General features: G+C 41.1%; 1 protein-coding gene across 1 annotated transcript in view; it reads right to left on the bottom strand.

The window, feature by feature from the left end:
* Positions 1–17,540, bottom strand: part of LOC120026015 (neurogenic locus notch homolog protein 1-like) — a 66,743-nt gene that overhangs the window by 33,498 nt on the left and 15,705 nt on the right. The window contains exons 4-7 of the mRNA XM_038970793.1: positions 8,513–8,851; positions 974–1,096; positions 596–829; positions 140–295 (exon numbers count right to left, since the gene is read on the bottom strand). Coding sequence (XP_038826721.1) covers positions 140–295; positions 596–829; positions 974–1,096; positions 8,513–8,851 — 852 coding nt within the window. The remainder of the gene's footprint in view (positions 1–139; positions 296–595; positions 830–973; positions 1,097–8,512; positions 8,852–17,540) is intronic.

Below are 17,540 nucleotides of genomic sequence, written 5' to 3'. Positions count from 1 at the left end.
ATCCAAGTTCGTCTAATTGAAAATCTCTCAAGGGAGTGTTTGGCAAATAGCACATTGGCAGAGTTTGTCATCCTGAATGTTCAGAGACAGGTACCTTTCTATAGAGAATGAGAGAGGAGCAGAGAAAGAAGTCACTCACCTAAGGAACACTCGTCAATGTCCTGGTTGCATGCAGAGCCGGTGTAACCTGGAGGGCAGGTACAGATGGCTTTCCCGTTGACAGGATTGGTGTCACAGTTAGAGCCTTTCTGACACGGGTTACTGATGCAGGCGTCGTCAAGATGGCACAGTAAACCTGAGGAAAGACAAATGATGAGGAATGGGATTTGTATAGGTAGTGCATTTCCAGGGGCACAAAATGCTTTCTATTGTAAAGGGGGAGAATTGACTCACCTCATCAACTAACATTGTGAAGCACCAACCTGAAAATAGTCTCTCAATATTGTCAAGCAACTATCATGGGGGTGTAACCAGGCCACCTCAGTTCAGTGTGGCCTGGTATGCAAAGCTCTCAACAGTTTCTTATTTTTAATCTTCCTCCAATGTGTGTGTGTGTGTGTGTGTGGTTAGTGTGGGACAGGCGAGGTCGTAGTACCTGTGCGCCCATGTGGACACTCGCAGAAGAAGGAGGCGACGCGGTCGTGGCATGTGGCACCGTGATAACAGGCTGCGCTGGCACAGTCGTCGATGTTCTCACTGCAGTCATCGCCCGTCCAGCCGTTGACACAGACACAGTGGAAGCTGCCATAGGTGTCGTGGCACGTACCACCATTCTGGCACGTGTTTGGCATCATCTCACACTCATCCACATTCTCGGTACAGAACTGGCCTGGAGAGCAGAGGGCAAGGATTACATTATGCAGGGGCCATAAGAGATTGATATAGGGCCAATGTGGGTGGAATCTCAAGTTCATTTTTTTTTTCTAGAGACCATGTCCATCTTGAAGATCGGAGGGTTTGGTATAAAGGTTACCTGTAAAGTGAGGGGGGCACTGGCAGTTGTAGGTGTTGACCCCATCCACACACAAGCCACCATTCTGACAATTGTGGCCTGGGCAGTCATCAATGTTGTGATCACAATTCTGACTTGTAAATCCTGAGAGTGAGTGAGAGAGTGAGTGAGAATTGAGAGAGGGGCAGAAAGAAGAGGCAATAGGGAAAGAAAAGGGAAAAAAAGACATGTCATTCATAGAAACCAGTAACAATTTCACTACACATAATTCAGACCCACCCGTCTTCTTATTGTTTACAATCCTTTATAACCAGAGATAAGATCTGCATATTCCCATGGCCATCCGCTTGAATCTACAGCCTACCTCCTTGCACGCTTCAAAGGCTCCCTGCGTAGCGTGTAGCCATTTTACAAATCAAAACTCAAAGCTTAACGATCAACCCAAAGCGGCGTAGGTTTCCTGCTCGCCTCACTCTCTGTCTGCGTTCTATCACAAAGGCACACGAGAGCGGCACGCCGCGGGTTACATTTGAACTCTTAGTTAAATGTTAAAATGCACGCACACACACACATTTATCCAAACCGTCCTTCACTCAGAACCTTTGGGATTGGTCTACAGGTGACTCAACTTTGATTCCCGCTGAAACCTCAACGTTTAGGCCGACAACACCAACCGCATGCTTCACTATCATCAGGGGGAAGGGATTGATAAGGGCACAAATGAAAGAAAAAATTCGGAGAACACCGTCTGTTTCCGAGCCGCTGGGAATGAGGGAGTCTCGGCAGCTGCGTGCAGAACTCCACAGCAGAACCACAAACAGACACAACCACCATGCATGAACCGCCATTAGGGATGTGGCGGTCATGACATCTTGTCAGCCGGTGATTGTAATGCAAATAACTGCTGGCCTCGCGGTAATTGACCAATAATTACCATAAACACATTTAGCATCTCGTCTTCCATGCATAGCCTACAAACCACTGATGCAGACCATTGGAACAATTACATGAATCCATTTAATATAGACTACACCGCCACAATAGATCAATGTTTATTTTTTTTGACGGATCTAAAGAAACATGAAATGAAGAAAATGTTATCTATTTCAGAAGAACAGAATATAATATTCTGGGCTGTCCTTATGTTAGGCCCTGATCTGGCTATGCCATATGGCTGTGGGCTAAACAGGTCATTTAACAGACAAGATTTGTTTCGAATTGTATATTATTTTATAGGATGAAGAACACAGTTGAACATAGATGAATAAAATAGAAAGGACATTTTCTACAAAAGACTTCCGAGGGAGTGTGCACATGCAGCTGTTCTGTGTTGAGCAGTTAACAAAGAAACAGGTCCTCCTATATGCCTACGTTTTTAATATGCAAGCATAAGCAGCGAGTCCATAAGGCTAGGGGAATTAAATTGCCAAAATTACAGTGCATTCGGAAAGCATTTCATTTTTCCACATTTTGTTACGTTACAGCCTTTTCTAAAAATGTATTCAATATACAGTTGAAGTTGGAAGTTTACATACACCTTAGCCAAATACATTTGAACTCAGTTTTTCACAATTCCTGACATTTAATCCTAGTAAAAATCCCATGTCTTAAGTCGGTTAGGATCACCACTTTATTTTAAGAATGTGAAATGTCAGAATAATAGTAGAGAGAATGATTTCTTTCAGCTTTTATTTCTTTCATCACATTCCCAGTGGGTCAGAAGTTTACATACACTCAAATAGTATTTGGTAGCAATGCCTTTAAATTGCTTAACTTGGGTCAAACAGTTCAGGTAGCCTTCCACAAGCTTCCCACAATAAGTTGGGTGAATTTTGGCCCATTCCTCCTGACAGAGCTGGTGTAACTGAGTCAGGTTTGTAGGCCTCCTTGCTCTCACACGCTTTTTCAGTTCTGCCCACACATTTTCTATAGGATTGAGGTCAGGGCTTTGTGATGGCCACTCCATTACCTTGACTTTGTTGTCCTTAAGCCATTTTGCCACAACTTTGGAAGTATGCTTGGGGTCATTGTCCATTTGGGAGATCCATTTGCGACCAAGCTTTAACTTCCTGACTGATGTCTTGAGATGTTGCTTCAATATATCCACATAATTTTCCTCCCTCATGATACCATCTATTTTGTGAAGTGCACCAGTCCCCTCTGCAACAAAGCACCCCCACAACATGATGCTGCCACCCCCGTGCTTCACGTTTGGGATGCTATTCTTCGGCTTGCAAGCATCCCCTTTTTCCTCCAAACATAACAATGGTTAGAAGCTTCTAAACTTAGTGTATGTAAATGTCTGACCCACTGGAATTGTGATAGTGAAATATAAGTTAAATAATCTGTCCTTTAGAATAATCATAAAAAAACAGAAATAGCTTATTTACATAAGTATGCAGACCCTTTGTTATGAGTCTTGAAATTGAGCTCAGGTGCATCCTGTTTCCATTGATCATCCTTGAGATGTTTCTACAACTTGATTGGAGTCCACCTGTGGTATATTCAATTGATTGGATATGATTTGGAAAGGCACACACCTGTCTATATAAGGTCCCACAGTTGACAGCGCATGTCCGAGCAAAAACCAAGCCATGAGGTCGAAGGAATTGTCCGTAGAGCTCTGAGACAGGATTGTGTCAAGGCACCGATCTTAGGAAGGGTACCAACAAATTTCTGCAGCATTGAAGGTCCCCAAGAACAGTGGCCTCTTTCTTTCTTAAATGGAAGAAGTTTGGAACCAGCAAGACTCTTCCGAAAGCTGGCCACCCGGACAAACTGAGCAATCAGGGGAGAAGGACCTTGGTGAGGGAGGTGACCAAGAACCCAATGGCCACTGACAGAGCTCTAGAGGTCCCCTGTGGAGATAGGAGAACCTTCCAGAAGGACAACCATCTCTGCAGCACTACACCAATCAGGCCTTTATGGTAGAGTGGCCAGATGGAAGCCACTCCTCAGTAAAAGGCGCGTGATAGCCCACTTGGAGTTTGTCAAAAGGCACCTATAGGACTCTCAGACCATGAGAAACAAGATTCTCTGGTCTGATGAAACCAATATTGAACTTTTTGTCCTGAATGCCAAGCGTCACATCTGGAGGAAACCTAACACCATCCCCACAGTGAAGCATGTTGGTGGCAGCATCATGCTGTGGGGATGTTTTTTCAGCGGCAGGGACCGGGAGTCTAGTCAGGAATCAGGATCGAGGGAAAGATGAACGGAGCAACAGGACAACGACTCTGAGCACACAGCCAAGACAACGCAGGAGTGGCTTCGGGACAAGTCTCTGAATGTCCTTGAGGCCCAGCCGGAGCCTGAACCCAATCGAACATCTCTGGAGAGACCTGAAAAAAGTTGTGCAGCGACGCTCCCCATCCAACCTGGCAGAGCTTGAGAGGATCTGCAGAAAAGAATGGGAGAAACTCCCCAAATACAGGTGTGTCAAGCTTGTAGCGTCATACTAAAGAAGGCCTGAGGCTGTTAACGCTGCCAAAGGTGCTTCAACAAAGTACTGAGTAAAGGCCCTGAATACTTATGTAAATGTGATACATTTTTTATTTCTATACATTTGCAAAAATGTCTAAAAACCAGTTTTTGCTTTGTCATTATGGGGTATTGTGTGTAGTTAGATAAGGGGGAGAAAAACTATGTAATCAATTTTAGAATAAGGCTGTAACGTAACAAAGTGTGGAAAAAGTCAAGGGGTTTGAAAACTTTCCAAATGCACTTTCTGTTGGAAGGTGAACCTTTGCCCCAGTCTGAGGGGCGATAGGCTAATTAGCCTACTCCTGTCAAAACAGAAATAAATAAAATAATTCAAAATAGGCTACTAAAGCATGATTTGGATCAGTAGCTTCTTAAAAAAATACATAGTGGATTGTTTTAAATCACAGTGCCTACAGTCAGAAGGAAAGGCAGCGCGTGCAATTTGGGAAGATTATTGTTGAGTTGCGACTGTCTGAAAAGTTGAGCGGCAAAGCTCATATCGCAATATTTCATAATACAATGCAGGAAAACATAATTTGGTAAGCAAATGGTTATTGCTGTAAAGAGAACACAATAAAAATACTAATCTGTCTTTTAGTTATCAAAATTCTCAACTTAATTGACCGAACAACAGTATAGCCTATATAATTGGAACAGAACATATTCACTATCCATCATTGTTGGGTCAGTGCTACTTAAAGGTTTGTCTTTTTACAATTTCCTCCTCCAGTTTAGATGAACGTCATATTCTGTGTCTCGCCTTCTCTTAGGCCTATTATATGGTCGCTTTTATTGTATCTATTTGTCAGTATCAGTCGAGTAGGCTAACTTGTAATTTGTTGAATAAAAAAATATTATGCTAATGTACCCAGTCATATAAGCTATGTGAGAGACTGATCAACAACTACAGGAAGCACTGGTAGCAGTCATTGCAGCTAAAGGTGGCAAAACCAGTTATTGAGTATAAGGGGACAATTACTTTCTCACAAAAGGGGAACTTGATGATGCATAACTTTGTTAATTAAATAAATAAAATAAGTATACTTTGTTATCTCAGGTTCCCTTTATCGAATATGAGGTTTTGGTTGAAGATCTGATAACATTCAGTATAAAAAAAAATGAAAATCAGAAAGGGGGCAAATACTTTTTCATGGCACTGTACATTTGGAGTTATTTTGTCACTTTAGTTGTGATACAAACCTTAATAACACATGGAATCATGTAGTAACCAAAAAAGTGTTTTTTGAGATTCTTCAAAGTAGCCACCCGTTGCCTTGATGAAAGCTTTGCACACTCTAGGCATTCTCTCTTCATGAGGTAGTCACCTGGAATGCATTTCAATTAACAGGTGTGCCCTGTTAAAAGCTAATTTGTGGAATTTCTTTCCTTCTTAATGTGTTTGAGCCAAATCAGTTGTGTTGTGACAAGGTAGGGGTGGTATACAGAATATAGCCCTATTTGATAAAAGACCAAGTCCATATTATGGCAAGACAGTCCATCATTGCTTTACATGAAGGTCAGTCAATCTGGAAAATGTCAAGAACTTTGAAAGTTTCTTCAAGTGCAGACGCAAAACCCATCAGGCACTATGATGAAACTGGCTCTCATGAGGACCGCCCCAGCAAAGGAAGACCGAGAGTTACCTCTGCTGCAGGAGATAAGTACATACGAGTTACCAGCCTCAGAAATTCCAGCCGAAATAAATGCTTCACATAATTCAAGTAACAGACACATTTCAACATCAACTGTTCAGAGGAGAATGCGTGAATCAGGCCTTTATAGTTGAATTGCTGCAAAGAAACCACTACTAAAGGACACCAATAATAAGAAGAGACTTGCTTGGGCCAAGAAACACGAGAAATGGACATTAGACCGGTGGAAATCTGTCCAAATATGAGATTTTTGGTTCCAACCGCCGTGTCTTTGTGAGATGCAGAGAAATTTAACAGATGATCTCCGCATGTGTGGTTCCCACCATGAAGCATGGAGGAGGAGGTGTGAAGGTGCTTTGCTGGTGACACGGTCTGTGATTCATTTAGAATTCATGGCACATTTAAACAGCATGGCTACCACAGCATTCTGCAACATTACGCCATCCCATCTGGTTTGCGCTAAGTGGGACTATCATTTGTTTTTCAACGGGGCAATGACCCAAAACACACCTCCAGGCTGTGTAAGGGCTATTTGTCCAAGAAGGAGAGTGATAGAGTGCTGCATCAGATGACCTGGCCTCCACAATCACCCGACCTCAACCCAATTGAGATGGTTTGGGATGAGTTGGACCACAGAGTGAAGAAAAAGCAGCCAACAAGTGCTCAGCATATGTGGGAACTCCTTCAAGAATGTTGTTAAAGTATTCCTCATTAAGCTGGTTCAGAGAATTCCAAGAGTGTGCAAAGCTGTCATCAAGGCAAAGGGTGGCTACTTTGAAGAATCTCAAATATATTTTCATTTGTTTAACACTTTTTTGGTTACATCATGATTCCATATATGTTATTTCATAGTTTTGATGTCTTCACTATTTTTATACAATGTAAAAAAAGAAAAAGAAAGAAAAACCCTTGAATGAGTAGGTTTGTACAAACTTTTGACTGGTACCGTATGCGTGCAATTATTTTTGATTTAGAATAGACTAATATCATGCACCTGTCGGAACAAGGGCAGGAAGAAAAAATGCAATGAAATAGCGAATGGGGGACGCTTTTCCAGTGGTTCCTTTTCATGCCAACCAGGAAGGCTATACTTCTGTTGTAAAGCGAAAGCAATGTGCTTAATATTAGGAAAGTTGAGAAGTAAATATAGAAGGCCTAGCCTGCATAAAGCTGATGGGATCCTCTTATTAGTAGAGGCCATCAAAACTCTGTTCTCACTCAATTGCATAGTCTATATAAATGCTGCGCAACATGAGCTCATGGGCTCTCATGAAGTGTTTGATTTGATTTGATTGCATTTGTGTTGCTGTCAGAGTGATTAGAGGGACAATAGATCACGGAGAACCAGGCCATTAGCAACTGGCAGTTAGCAAGCACTAGTAGGCTACTAATGACCACCAGTAGCATCAGAGCACAGTTTTGGAGAAGCCTAGTTACTGTGACTAAACAGTCAGGTGGAATTTGACTGCGACTTTCACCATAACAGCCCTAACCACCATTAATCACTATCTTACAAAACAGCTCTACAACTGTAGTTCTCCCACCAAGGGGGTATCACAATTGGCTTGTCAAACCGTTTGGAAACAGGAAACCTGTGTGATGTGTGTGTGAGTAGTTATCAGGGGGAACCCAGCTAGCACATAGCGTTCGTAGAACCATATGTTTCTTAGAGATTGGTGAGAGCGTGCTTGTCCTATGATTATTTTGCATACAACCTTTGCACAACTGGGAATGGTGCAGGATAGTTGCATGGCCTTAGAACATTCTCAGCACATTTAAGGAACTTGACAAAAAAAAGAAAAGATTCTCTGTAATTCATTACTTTCGTAAACATTCAAACATGGTTACATTTCATTTAAATTTTGGTAATATTCAAGGAACGTTCTCCAATTGGTATGACTTTGAGAATGTTCTAAAATATTTCAGAGAATTCTAAGAAACAACGTTCTTCTGTGGGAATTTCAGTACTTCACCATAACGTTTCCTACAGGTTTCCTCATGGTTCTACTTAAAGGCATGTTTTCAGAACCTCCCAGCAACTTATAAATTAACATTCCCAGAACAGGCAAAATTTTCCCTTCCGTTTACAGAACATTTTAAAAAAGTTCAGTTTTACAGGTCAGGAAACTTATAGTTTTGTTCCCAGAACCAATGGGAAACCAAAAATGTACGTTCCCACAACTTCCAAGGAACTAAATGTGTTAGCTGGGAAACGTCTGCGGAATAACATCCTGCCAGCAGAAACCAGAGACTAGCAATGCCCTATATCCACCAATCACATCCAAGCTACAACAGCTCTGTATTAATCAATTCCTTACAGTACCTCTTTGGTATACACAAATGATTGAAAAGTCAACGCCAGGCAGGCTCAAACAGGCACAGATAAAGTATTTTAATAGATTTGAGCAAAGGGGTGAAGGGTTACCTGGCAGGCAGCTGCAGTCATAGGTGGTGTCCCCCTTCTGCACGCAAGTGCCCCCATTGTGGCAGGGAGAGGGGCTGCAGGGCATGTAGGGGGTCTCGCAGTTGGCACCCGTGTACTCCTGGGGGCAGCGGCAGTGGTAGGAGCCCACCTCATTCACACACATGCCCCCGTTGCGACAGGGTGACGACATCTGGGCACACTCATTGACGTCCTGCTTGCAGGTCTGGCCATGAAAGGCGGGCAGGCACGCGCAGATGTAGTGGGACTCGAAGGGTGAGCATTGTCCACCGTTGGCACAGGGGTTGGATGCACAGGGGTTGGCAATCTGGCATGTCTTCCCTAGAGGAGGAGGATAGGATAACAACAAAGAAAAACAAACAATGAAATAACATCAAACATACCTGCATGAACAAGTACTTCATTTGGTTACTTCATTTAGGCCATACCCAGCTAGCACATAATGTTCTGAAAACCATATGTTAGAGCTTGGTGATAGCATGGTTGTCCTATGGTTATTCTGCATAACAACCTTCCCACAACCTCCTGGGAATGGTGCAGGATAGTTGATTGGCTTTTGAACACATTTAAGGAACTTGAAAAAGTATACGTTATTTTCTTGGTATCTCATTAGCCCGGTTGCAGTCTCTGTTCAGCTACTACATTCCACTCCTATCATTTCCCAAGGAGACTGGCCTTTCGGCAATCTTCAAATATGAACATTGTATCATTAATGAGCTCGAGGAGATCAGAGGATTTGATCCTGATTCAATAACCCTCACAGCTATCATCCAATCACAATATTTATGCAAAGTCAATTGATAGGAAAACTTAAAAACTTAATTTATACATTTGATTGGAAACATTGTAACATTGGGCATGCTGACAAAATACATGTGTTTGTAAACATAAACATTGGGCGTGTGGAGAACAGAAGATACCAGTTGATTGCATTTTTACCACCAGCCAATGTGATCACATCACACCAGAGAAGCTCTTGCCATTCAAACTTCCCTGACAGTTCATTGGGAAAGCAGTATCATATTTTATATCCAGCAAGCAAGATGCCTCTTTCCTCAAATCAATTTAATTGCTCAAAATAAGTGACCAAACTATATTGCTACTTCTGGGACAAGAATTGGGCTAGGCTACTGGTTCAATAGCTATAAGGCTAGGCTACTGGTTCAATAGCTATTTGTCTGACGCCCGTTTTGTGCCAATTAATTGATCTCCAAATCATCAGTTTAATTAAATGTGCAATAAAAAAAAGCATAGTGCCTAGGTCTATTTAATGAAACTGGCTGACAGTGGCTGTTGACGTAGGCAACAGATTGCAAAGCAGGGAATCCCCGATTCCTCACTGAGCTCGTCTGATTCAAAAATTGCATATCAAACGCAAGTGCCCTGTCCAGCAGCTCACGTCAGCAGGATCGAGAGCCTTTTGACAAGGAGGGAACGTCTAACGTGGATTGCTAAAATAATGATCATAATCACATGTCCTCAATTTAAATACTAACCCTATGGGGACACCTATACTTTGGCAGCCAAGCACGACTGATCAGTGTAGCCTTTTATCATTTAGACATGATGTTGAAATATCCTTCCGCCTAGAATAAAAAACCACCAGGCTTCCGGCATAGAGCCAGCAGCATACCACCCTGCATACCACTGCTGGCTTGCTTCTGAAGCTAAGCAGGGTTGGTCCTGGTCAGTCCCTGGATGGGAGACCAGATGCTGCTGGAAGTGGTCTTGGAGGGCCAGTAGGAGGCACTCTTTCCTCTGGTCTAAAAAAAATATCCCAATGCCCCAGGGCAGTGATTGGGGACACTGCCCTGTGTAGGGTGCCGTCTTTCGGATGGGACGGTAACACGGGTGTCCTGACTCTCCGAGGTCATTAAAGTTCCCATGGCATTTATCGCAAGAGTAGGGGGTGTTAATCCCGGTGTCCTGGCTAAATTCCCAATCTGGCCCTCAAACCATCACGGTCACCTAATAATCCCCAGTTTACAATTGGCCCCCTCTCCCCTGTAACTATTCCCCAGGTCGTTGCTGTAAATGAGTCAACTTACCTGGTAAAATAACGGATAAAAAAAAATCATAATAAAGAATTACATGAGGCATTTAGGAAAAACTAATCCAATGCAAATCTTCCTCTGGAATAAGGCACATGCTGGGGTAATCATGACATCACTAGTAATACTATAGCTGTCTCTCCATCTCCCACTTCAAACTTTCCGTGTCAATTCATTTGATATGCTACATTATTTAAGCATCACACTATAGGCCTAATCTAAAGTTTCCTAAAATAGCCTGTCTGGACTCCATCTCTTAATAAGAGAGGAAGGACAAATAATAGAACTGACATGAGCATAACTAAATGTTAAAAAAAGTCATGGTGATCAGTATATCATCAGCATATCAAAAGGTTAGCTGGATTTAGCTAAAGACCCATAGATCAACAATTCAAAGTTTACCTAGTAACAGTGCAAATATCACGGTACAGTTTATATGGACACTCAATCATTATGGTACTTTTTAATGGTAAGTTTATAAACATATATAATGATAAATATAATTTCAACTTGTATCTCATTATGGTAAATGGTGAAATAAGCATTGCCATTTATAATTGCAGAAAATAAGAAAAGATGATCATTACCTGGCTAAAAGAGAAGGAATATAATATATTTTGTTTACAGGAAACTCATTCAACAAATTTAGATGAAATTGTGTGGAAAGGGGACTGGGTGGGGGGTGAAATATACAACTACCATTGGAAAAAGGGGTGATGATATTAATGAACAATAATTTTGCAAATTGTTCAAACAGATCCACAAGGTAGATGGTTTTAAATATATTACTGGACTATAAACAGAGTGTTTAGTTTGAGAAACAGACGCCTCACAAGTCCTCAACTGGCAGCTTCATTAAAACTTCTTGTCAATAGGGGGAGCTGTTAGCACTATGTTTTCTTGACGTTCCCAAATTAAACTGCCTCGTACTCAATTCTTGCTCGTACAATATGCATATTATTATTACTATTGGATAGAAAACACTCTCTAGTTTCTAAAACCGTTTGAATTATGTCTGTGCGTGAAACAGAACTGGACTTAGAGCAATTTCCCTATGTGGAGTTGAGAATGCAGAATTTTCCAACCTGTTCTCAGACCTGTGTATAACTCTGCCTGTCTTCTATTGGTTGAGATGCACTGCATACGGCTTCCCCTGGGTGTCAGCGAATAGAGGGCCTTGAAATGGAGTCTCTAGGCAGATCCAAAAGTCTATAAATTGATTGGAATCAAAGTGTCCTCTCTTTTGATTCTTCGCTCTGACGCAGGGAGGACCTTGGCATGTCGTTTTAGAAGCTCCCGTTTTAGCTCCTAGATATATTCGGCCCTGTTTTTATTCGATATAGGCTTTAAAGACATCATAATCTTGTTATTTTAAACCGAGTTATATCAGTTTATGTCAGTATATTGCGATTTTCGGGTATTTCATTTTCTGGCATTGTAGGAAGTTGGGTATCTCTCTCTCGCATGCTATTGTTTACTGCTAATTGCAACGTGGAAGATGACTTTCTCCAACCCAGCAACGATTCTTTTGGACAAAGGACACCTATCCCAAGATTCTGATGAGAGGTCATCAAAAAATAAGAACTATTTATGCTGATAATTCATTGTTCTGTTGAAAAAAGTCAAATGCATAAGACGCCATTACTTGCAGTGTAGCCTTGCTTTATCGCACGTTGTATTGCGCAGTAACGTTAATTTTAAAAATGTAATTCAGCAATTGCATTAAGAACTAATTTGTCTTTCAATTGCTGTCCAACCTGTATTTTTTTAGTCAAGTTTATGAATAGTTTTCGATTAGAATAGGTGCCTCTCCAAGATGGCGCCGGACAGATTGCTTGAGGTTTTGGACACTATTCTCATTGTATAAGCACGATTTGTGCCGCTAAATATGCACATTTTCGAACAAACTCTATATGCATTGTGTAATATGATGTTACAGGACTGTCATCTGAAGAATTCTGAGAAGGTTAGTGAAAAAATTAATATATTTGTGGTTTATACGTTATCGCTATTTTTGCCTTGAATCAATGCTGGTGTGATGTTTGCTATTGTGGTAAGCTAATATAACGCTATATTGTGTTTTCGCTGTAAAACACTTAGAAAATCAGAAATATTGTCTGGATTCACAAGATCTGTGTCTTTCAATTGCTGTATGCTGTGTATTTTTAAGAAATGTTTTATGATGAGTAATTAGGTAATACACGTTGCTCTCTGTAGTTATTCTAGTCGCTTTGGTGAGAGTTGTGATGGTGGCTGCAATGGTAAACTATGATTTATACCTGAAATATGCACATTTTTCTAACAAAACATATGCTATACAATAAATATGTTATCAGACTGTCATCTGATGAAGTTTTTTCTTGGTTAGTGGCTATTTATATCTTTATTTGGTCGAATTTGTGATAGCTACTGATGGAGTAAAAAAGTGGTGGAGTAAAAAAAGTGGTGTCTTTTTCTAACGTGGTTAGCTAATAGATTTACATATTGTGTCTTCCATGTAGAACATTTTAAAAATCAGAAATGATGGCTGGATTCACAAGATGTGTATCTTTCATCTGGTGTCTTGGACTTGTGATTTAATGATATTTAGATGCTAGTATTTACTTGTGACGCTATGCTAGGCTATGCTAGTAGCTTTTCTACTGATGGGGGTGCTCCCGGATCCGGGTTTGGGAGGTGTTAGAGGTTAAATAGTACCCGCAAAACACCAGTCTCATCGTCAACAGGAGAGGCGACTCCGGGATGCTGGTCTTCTAGGCAGTTGAGGTATACCAAACCTTTTTTGATGTACACAGAGCACCATTATAAGCATGTTTTAACCAGTCCATAAAAATGGTAGATTATCAGATTCTCAACAAGAAAGTCTGATTTCATTATTACTGAAACAGGCCCAAGTGTTAAATATAAAGATCCAGTACATAAAAGAAATAGGGGGCCCCTTACACTTCAGTGTTGTGATGCAAAACTTCTAGCAAAATGCATAGCAGATAGACAAAAAAAAGTTGTCGGATATTATTCATCCTAATCAGACAGGTTTTTTACATGGACGATACTTTGGAGATAATATAAGACAAGTACTGGAAACAATAGAACACTATGAAAAATCTGTGAAACCAGGCCTGGTATTCACAGCTGACTTTGAAAAGGCTTTTGACAAAGTACGACTGGAATTTATCTATAAATGCCTGGAATATTTCAATGGGTTAAAGTTATATATAGTAACCCTAGGTGTAAAATAGTAAATAATGGCTACTTCTCAGAAAGTATTAAAACAAGGTTGTCCACTATCGGCATATCTATTTGTTATGACCATCAAAAATGTCAGCTATTCAAATCAGATCCAACAATAATATCAAGGAGCTAGAAATCCAGGGCTTAAAAACAAAGGTGTCATTGTAGGCTGATGATTCTTTAAAAAAAAAATGTATCCACAATTTGGATCCGTCCACAGCCTTAGACGATCTACATATTTTTTTAATGATAAATGTACTATACTACGTATTGGATCACTAAAATATACAGCTTTTACATTACCGTGTAGTTTACCAATAATACTCTATGTTCATATGCCAAAAATAAACAAATGATCACAATAAAATACATTTTAATAGAAAGTTAGCAAAAATAGATAAGATCTTGCTACCATGGAAAAGAAAATACTTGTCTACGTGAAAGAAAAATCACCCTGATGAACTCCTTAGTCATATCCTAGTTCACCTACTTGCTTATGGCCTTGCCTACACCTAGCGACTTGTTTATTTATTATATGAGCAAAAGATATTCTATTTTATTTGGAATGGCAAGCCAAACAAAATTAAATGGGCCTGTAAATATATACAGTTGAAGTCGGAAGTTTACATACACCTTAGCCAAATACATTTAAACTCAGTTTTTCACAATTCCTGACATTTAATCCTAGTAAAAATTCCCTGTCTTAGGTCAGTTAGGATCACCACTTTATTTTAAGACTGTGAAATGTCAGAATAATAGTAGAGAGAATGATTTATTTCAGCTTTTATTTCTTTCATCACATTCCCAATGGGTCAGAAGTTTACATACAGTCAATTAGTATTTGGTAGCAATGCCTTTAAAATTGTTTAACTTGTGTCAAACGTTTCGGGTAGCCTTCCGCAAGCTTCTCACAATAAGTTGGGTGAATTTTGCCCCATTCCCCCTGACAGATCTGGTGTAACTGAGTCAGGTTTGTAGGCCTCCTTGCTCGCACACGCTTTTTCAGTTCTGCCCACAACTTTTCTATAGGTTGAGGTCAGGTCTTTGTGATGGCTACTCCAATACCTTGACTTTGTTGTCCTTAAGCCATTTTGCCACAACTTTGGAAGTATGCTTGGGGTCATTGTCCATTTGGAAGACCCATTTGCTACCAAGCTTTAACTTCCTGACTGATGTCTTGAGATGTTGCTTCAATATATGCACCTAATTTTCCTCCCTCATGATGCCATCTATTTTGTAAAGTGCACCAGTCCCTCCTGCAGCAAAGCACAAAGTAGATGTCCTAACCAACTTGCAAAAACTATAGTTTGTTAACAAGAAATGTGTGGAGTGGTTGAAAAACAACTTCAACTGTATATAATGAATATGAATTCAGAGGGCAGAAATGATTAAATATGAAATCTCTCACTACGGGCTTCAGTCATACAAACGTTATACTTAAATCGAACTGGTTCTCTAGTAGATTAGTAAGAATTTCTCACCCCATGTCCAAGAATGGCCATTTCCCCCTTTTAATACCCCTCTCACTTTTTTATTTGAAAATGAAATAATCTCCAAAATATAGCTATTTTTGAAACAAGCCATAGAAAGCTGCTTGTAATTTCAGTTTAATCCACCCGCAAATACAGAACAAATATTACAACAAATACTATGGTTAAACTCAAATATACTAAATGATTTTAAAAAAATCATTATTTAAAAAAAATAATAATTGTATAATCTTTGTAAACAATATCATAAACAGGACTGGTGGAGTTGTCACACATGTAGCTAACAAAAATACACTGCTCAAAAAAATAAAGGGAACACTAAAATAACACATCCTAGATCTGAATGAATGAAATATTCTTATTAAATACTTTTTTCTTTACATAGTTGAATGTGCTGAAAACAAAATCACACAAAAATTATCAATGTAAATCAAATTTATCAACCCATGGAGGTCTGGATTTGGAGTCACACTCAAAATTAAAGTGGAAAACCACACTACAGGCTGATCCAACTTTGATGTAATGTCCTTAAAACAAGTCAAAATGAGGCTCAGTAGTGTGTGTGGCCTCCACGTGCCTGTATGACCTCCCTACAACGCCTGGGCATGCTCCTGATGAGGTGGCGGATGGTCTCCTGAGGGATCTCCTCCCAGACCTGGACTAAAGCATTCGCCAACTCCTGGACAGTCTGTGGTGCAACGTGGCGTTGGTGGATGGAGCGAGACATGATGTCCCAGATGTGCTCAATTGGATTCAGGTCTGGGGAACGGGCAGGCCAGTCCATAGCATCAATGCCTTCCTCTTGCAGGAACTGCTGACACTCCAGCCACATGAGGTCTAGCATTGTCTTGCATTAGGAGGAACCCAGGGCCAACCGCACCAGCATATGGTCTCACAAGGGGTCTGAGGATCTCATCTCGGTACCTAATGGCAGTCAGGCTACCTCTGGCGAGCACATGGAGGGCTGTGCGGCCCCCCAAAGAAATGCCACCCCACACCATGACTGACCCACCGCCAAACCGGTCATGCTGGAGGATGTTGCAGGCAGCAGAACGTTCTCCACGGCGTCTTCAGACTCTGTCACGTCTGTCACATATGCTCAGTGTGAACCTGCTTTCATCTGTGAAGAGCACAGGGCGCCAGTGGCGAATTTGCCAATCTTGGTGTTCTCTGGCAAATGCCAAACGTCCTGCACGGTGTTGGGCTGTAAGCACAACCCCCACCTGTGGACGTCGGGCCCTCATACCACCCTCATGGAGTCTCTTTCTGACCGTTTGAGCAGACACATGCACATTTGTGGCCTGCTGGAGGTCATTTTGCAGGGCTCCGGCAGTGCTCCACCTGCTCCTCCTTGCACAAAGGCGGAGGTAGCGGTCCTGCTGCTGGGTTGTTGCCCTCCTACGGCCTCCTCCACGTCTCCTGATGTACTGGCCTGTCTCCTGGTAGCGCCTCCATGCTCTGGACACTACGCTGACAGACACAGCAAACCTTCTTGCCACAGCTCGCATTGATGTGCCATCCTGGATGAGCTGCACTACCTGAGCCACTTGTGTGGGTTGTAGACTCCGTCTCATGCTACCACTAGAGTGAAAGCACCACCAGCATTCAAAAGCGACCAAAACATCAGCCAGGAAGCATAGGAACTGAGAAGTGGTCTGTGGTCACCACCTGCAGAACCACTCCTTTATTGGGGGTGTCTTGCTAATTGCCTATAATTTCCACCTGTTGTCTATTCCATTTGCACAACAGCATGTGAAATTTATTGTCAATCAGTGTTGCTTCCTAAGTGGACAGTTTGATTTCACAGAAGTGTGATTGACTTGGAGTTACATTGTGTTGTTTAAGTGTTCCCTTTATTTTTTTGAGCAGTGTATATACATTCCCTTCTCAGCATCAACATAACTCTCTGTCCTGTTAAGTGTTTTCGGGTATGTTGGTCGAGCCCACTAATTGGCCACACCTCATCTTAATGAGTGTTTTTTCCTTTGAAATGGGGTCTGTTTGAATAGACTAACATTAACAGCTTTGTATGAGTAAAAAAAACATGGCATGCTAGCTCCATCCTGGTACTTCCATTGGATTTGAGAACATAAGAGGTTAAGGTTTGAATCTCATTGACAGCATGTCACAAAAGAATTGTGTGCATGATTAATGTCTAAGCAAAAATAATTTACAAATGTCATATCTTCAAAACAACTCAAACTAAGCTAGCAGTGTTATTAAAAGTCTTATTGAAAC

Source organism: Salvelinus namaycush, chromosome 31 (genome assembly GCF_016432855.1).
Source record: "Salvelinus namaycush isolate Seneca chromosome 31, SaNama_1.0, whole genome shotgun sequence".
NCBI lineage: Eukaryota > Metazoa > Chordata > Actinopteri > Salmoniformes > Salmonidae > Salvelinus > Salvelinus namaycush.
This window is presented reverse-complemented; position numbering and strand designations above follow the sequence as displayed.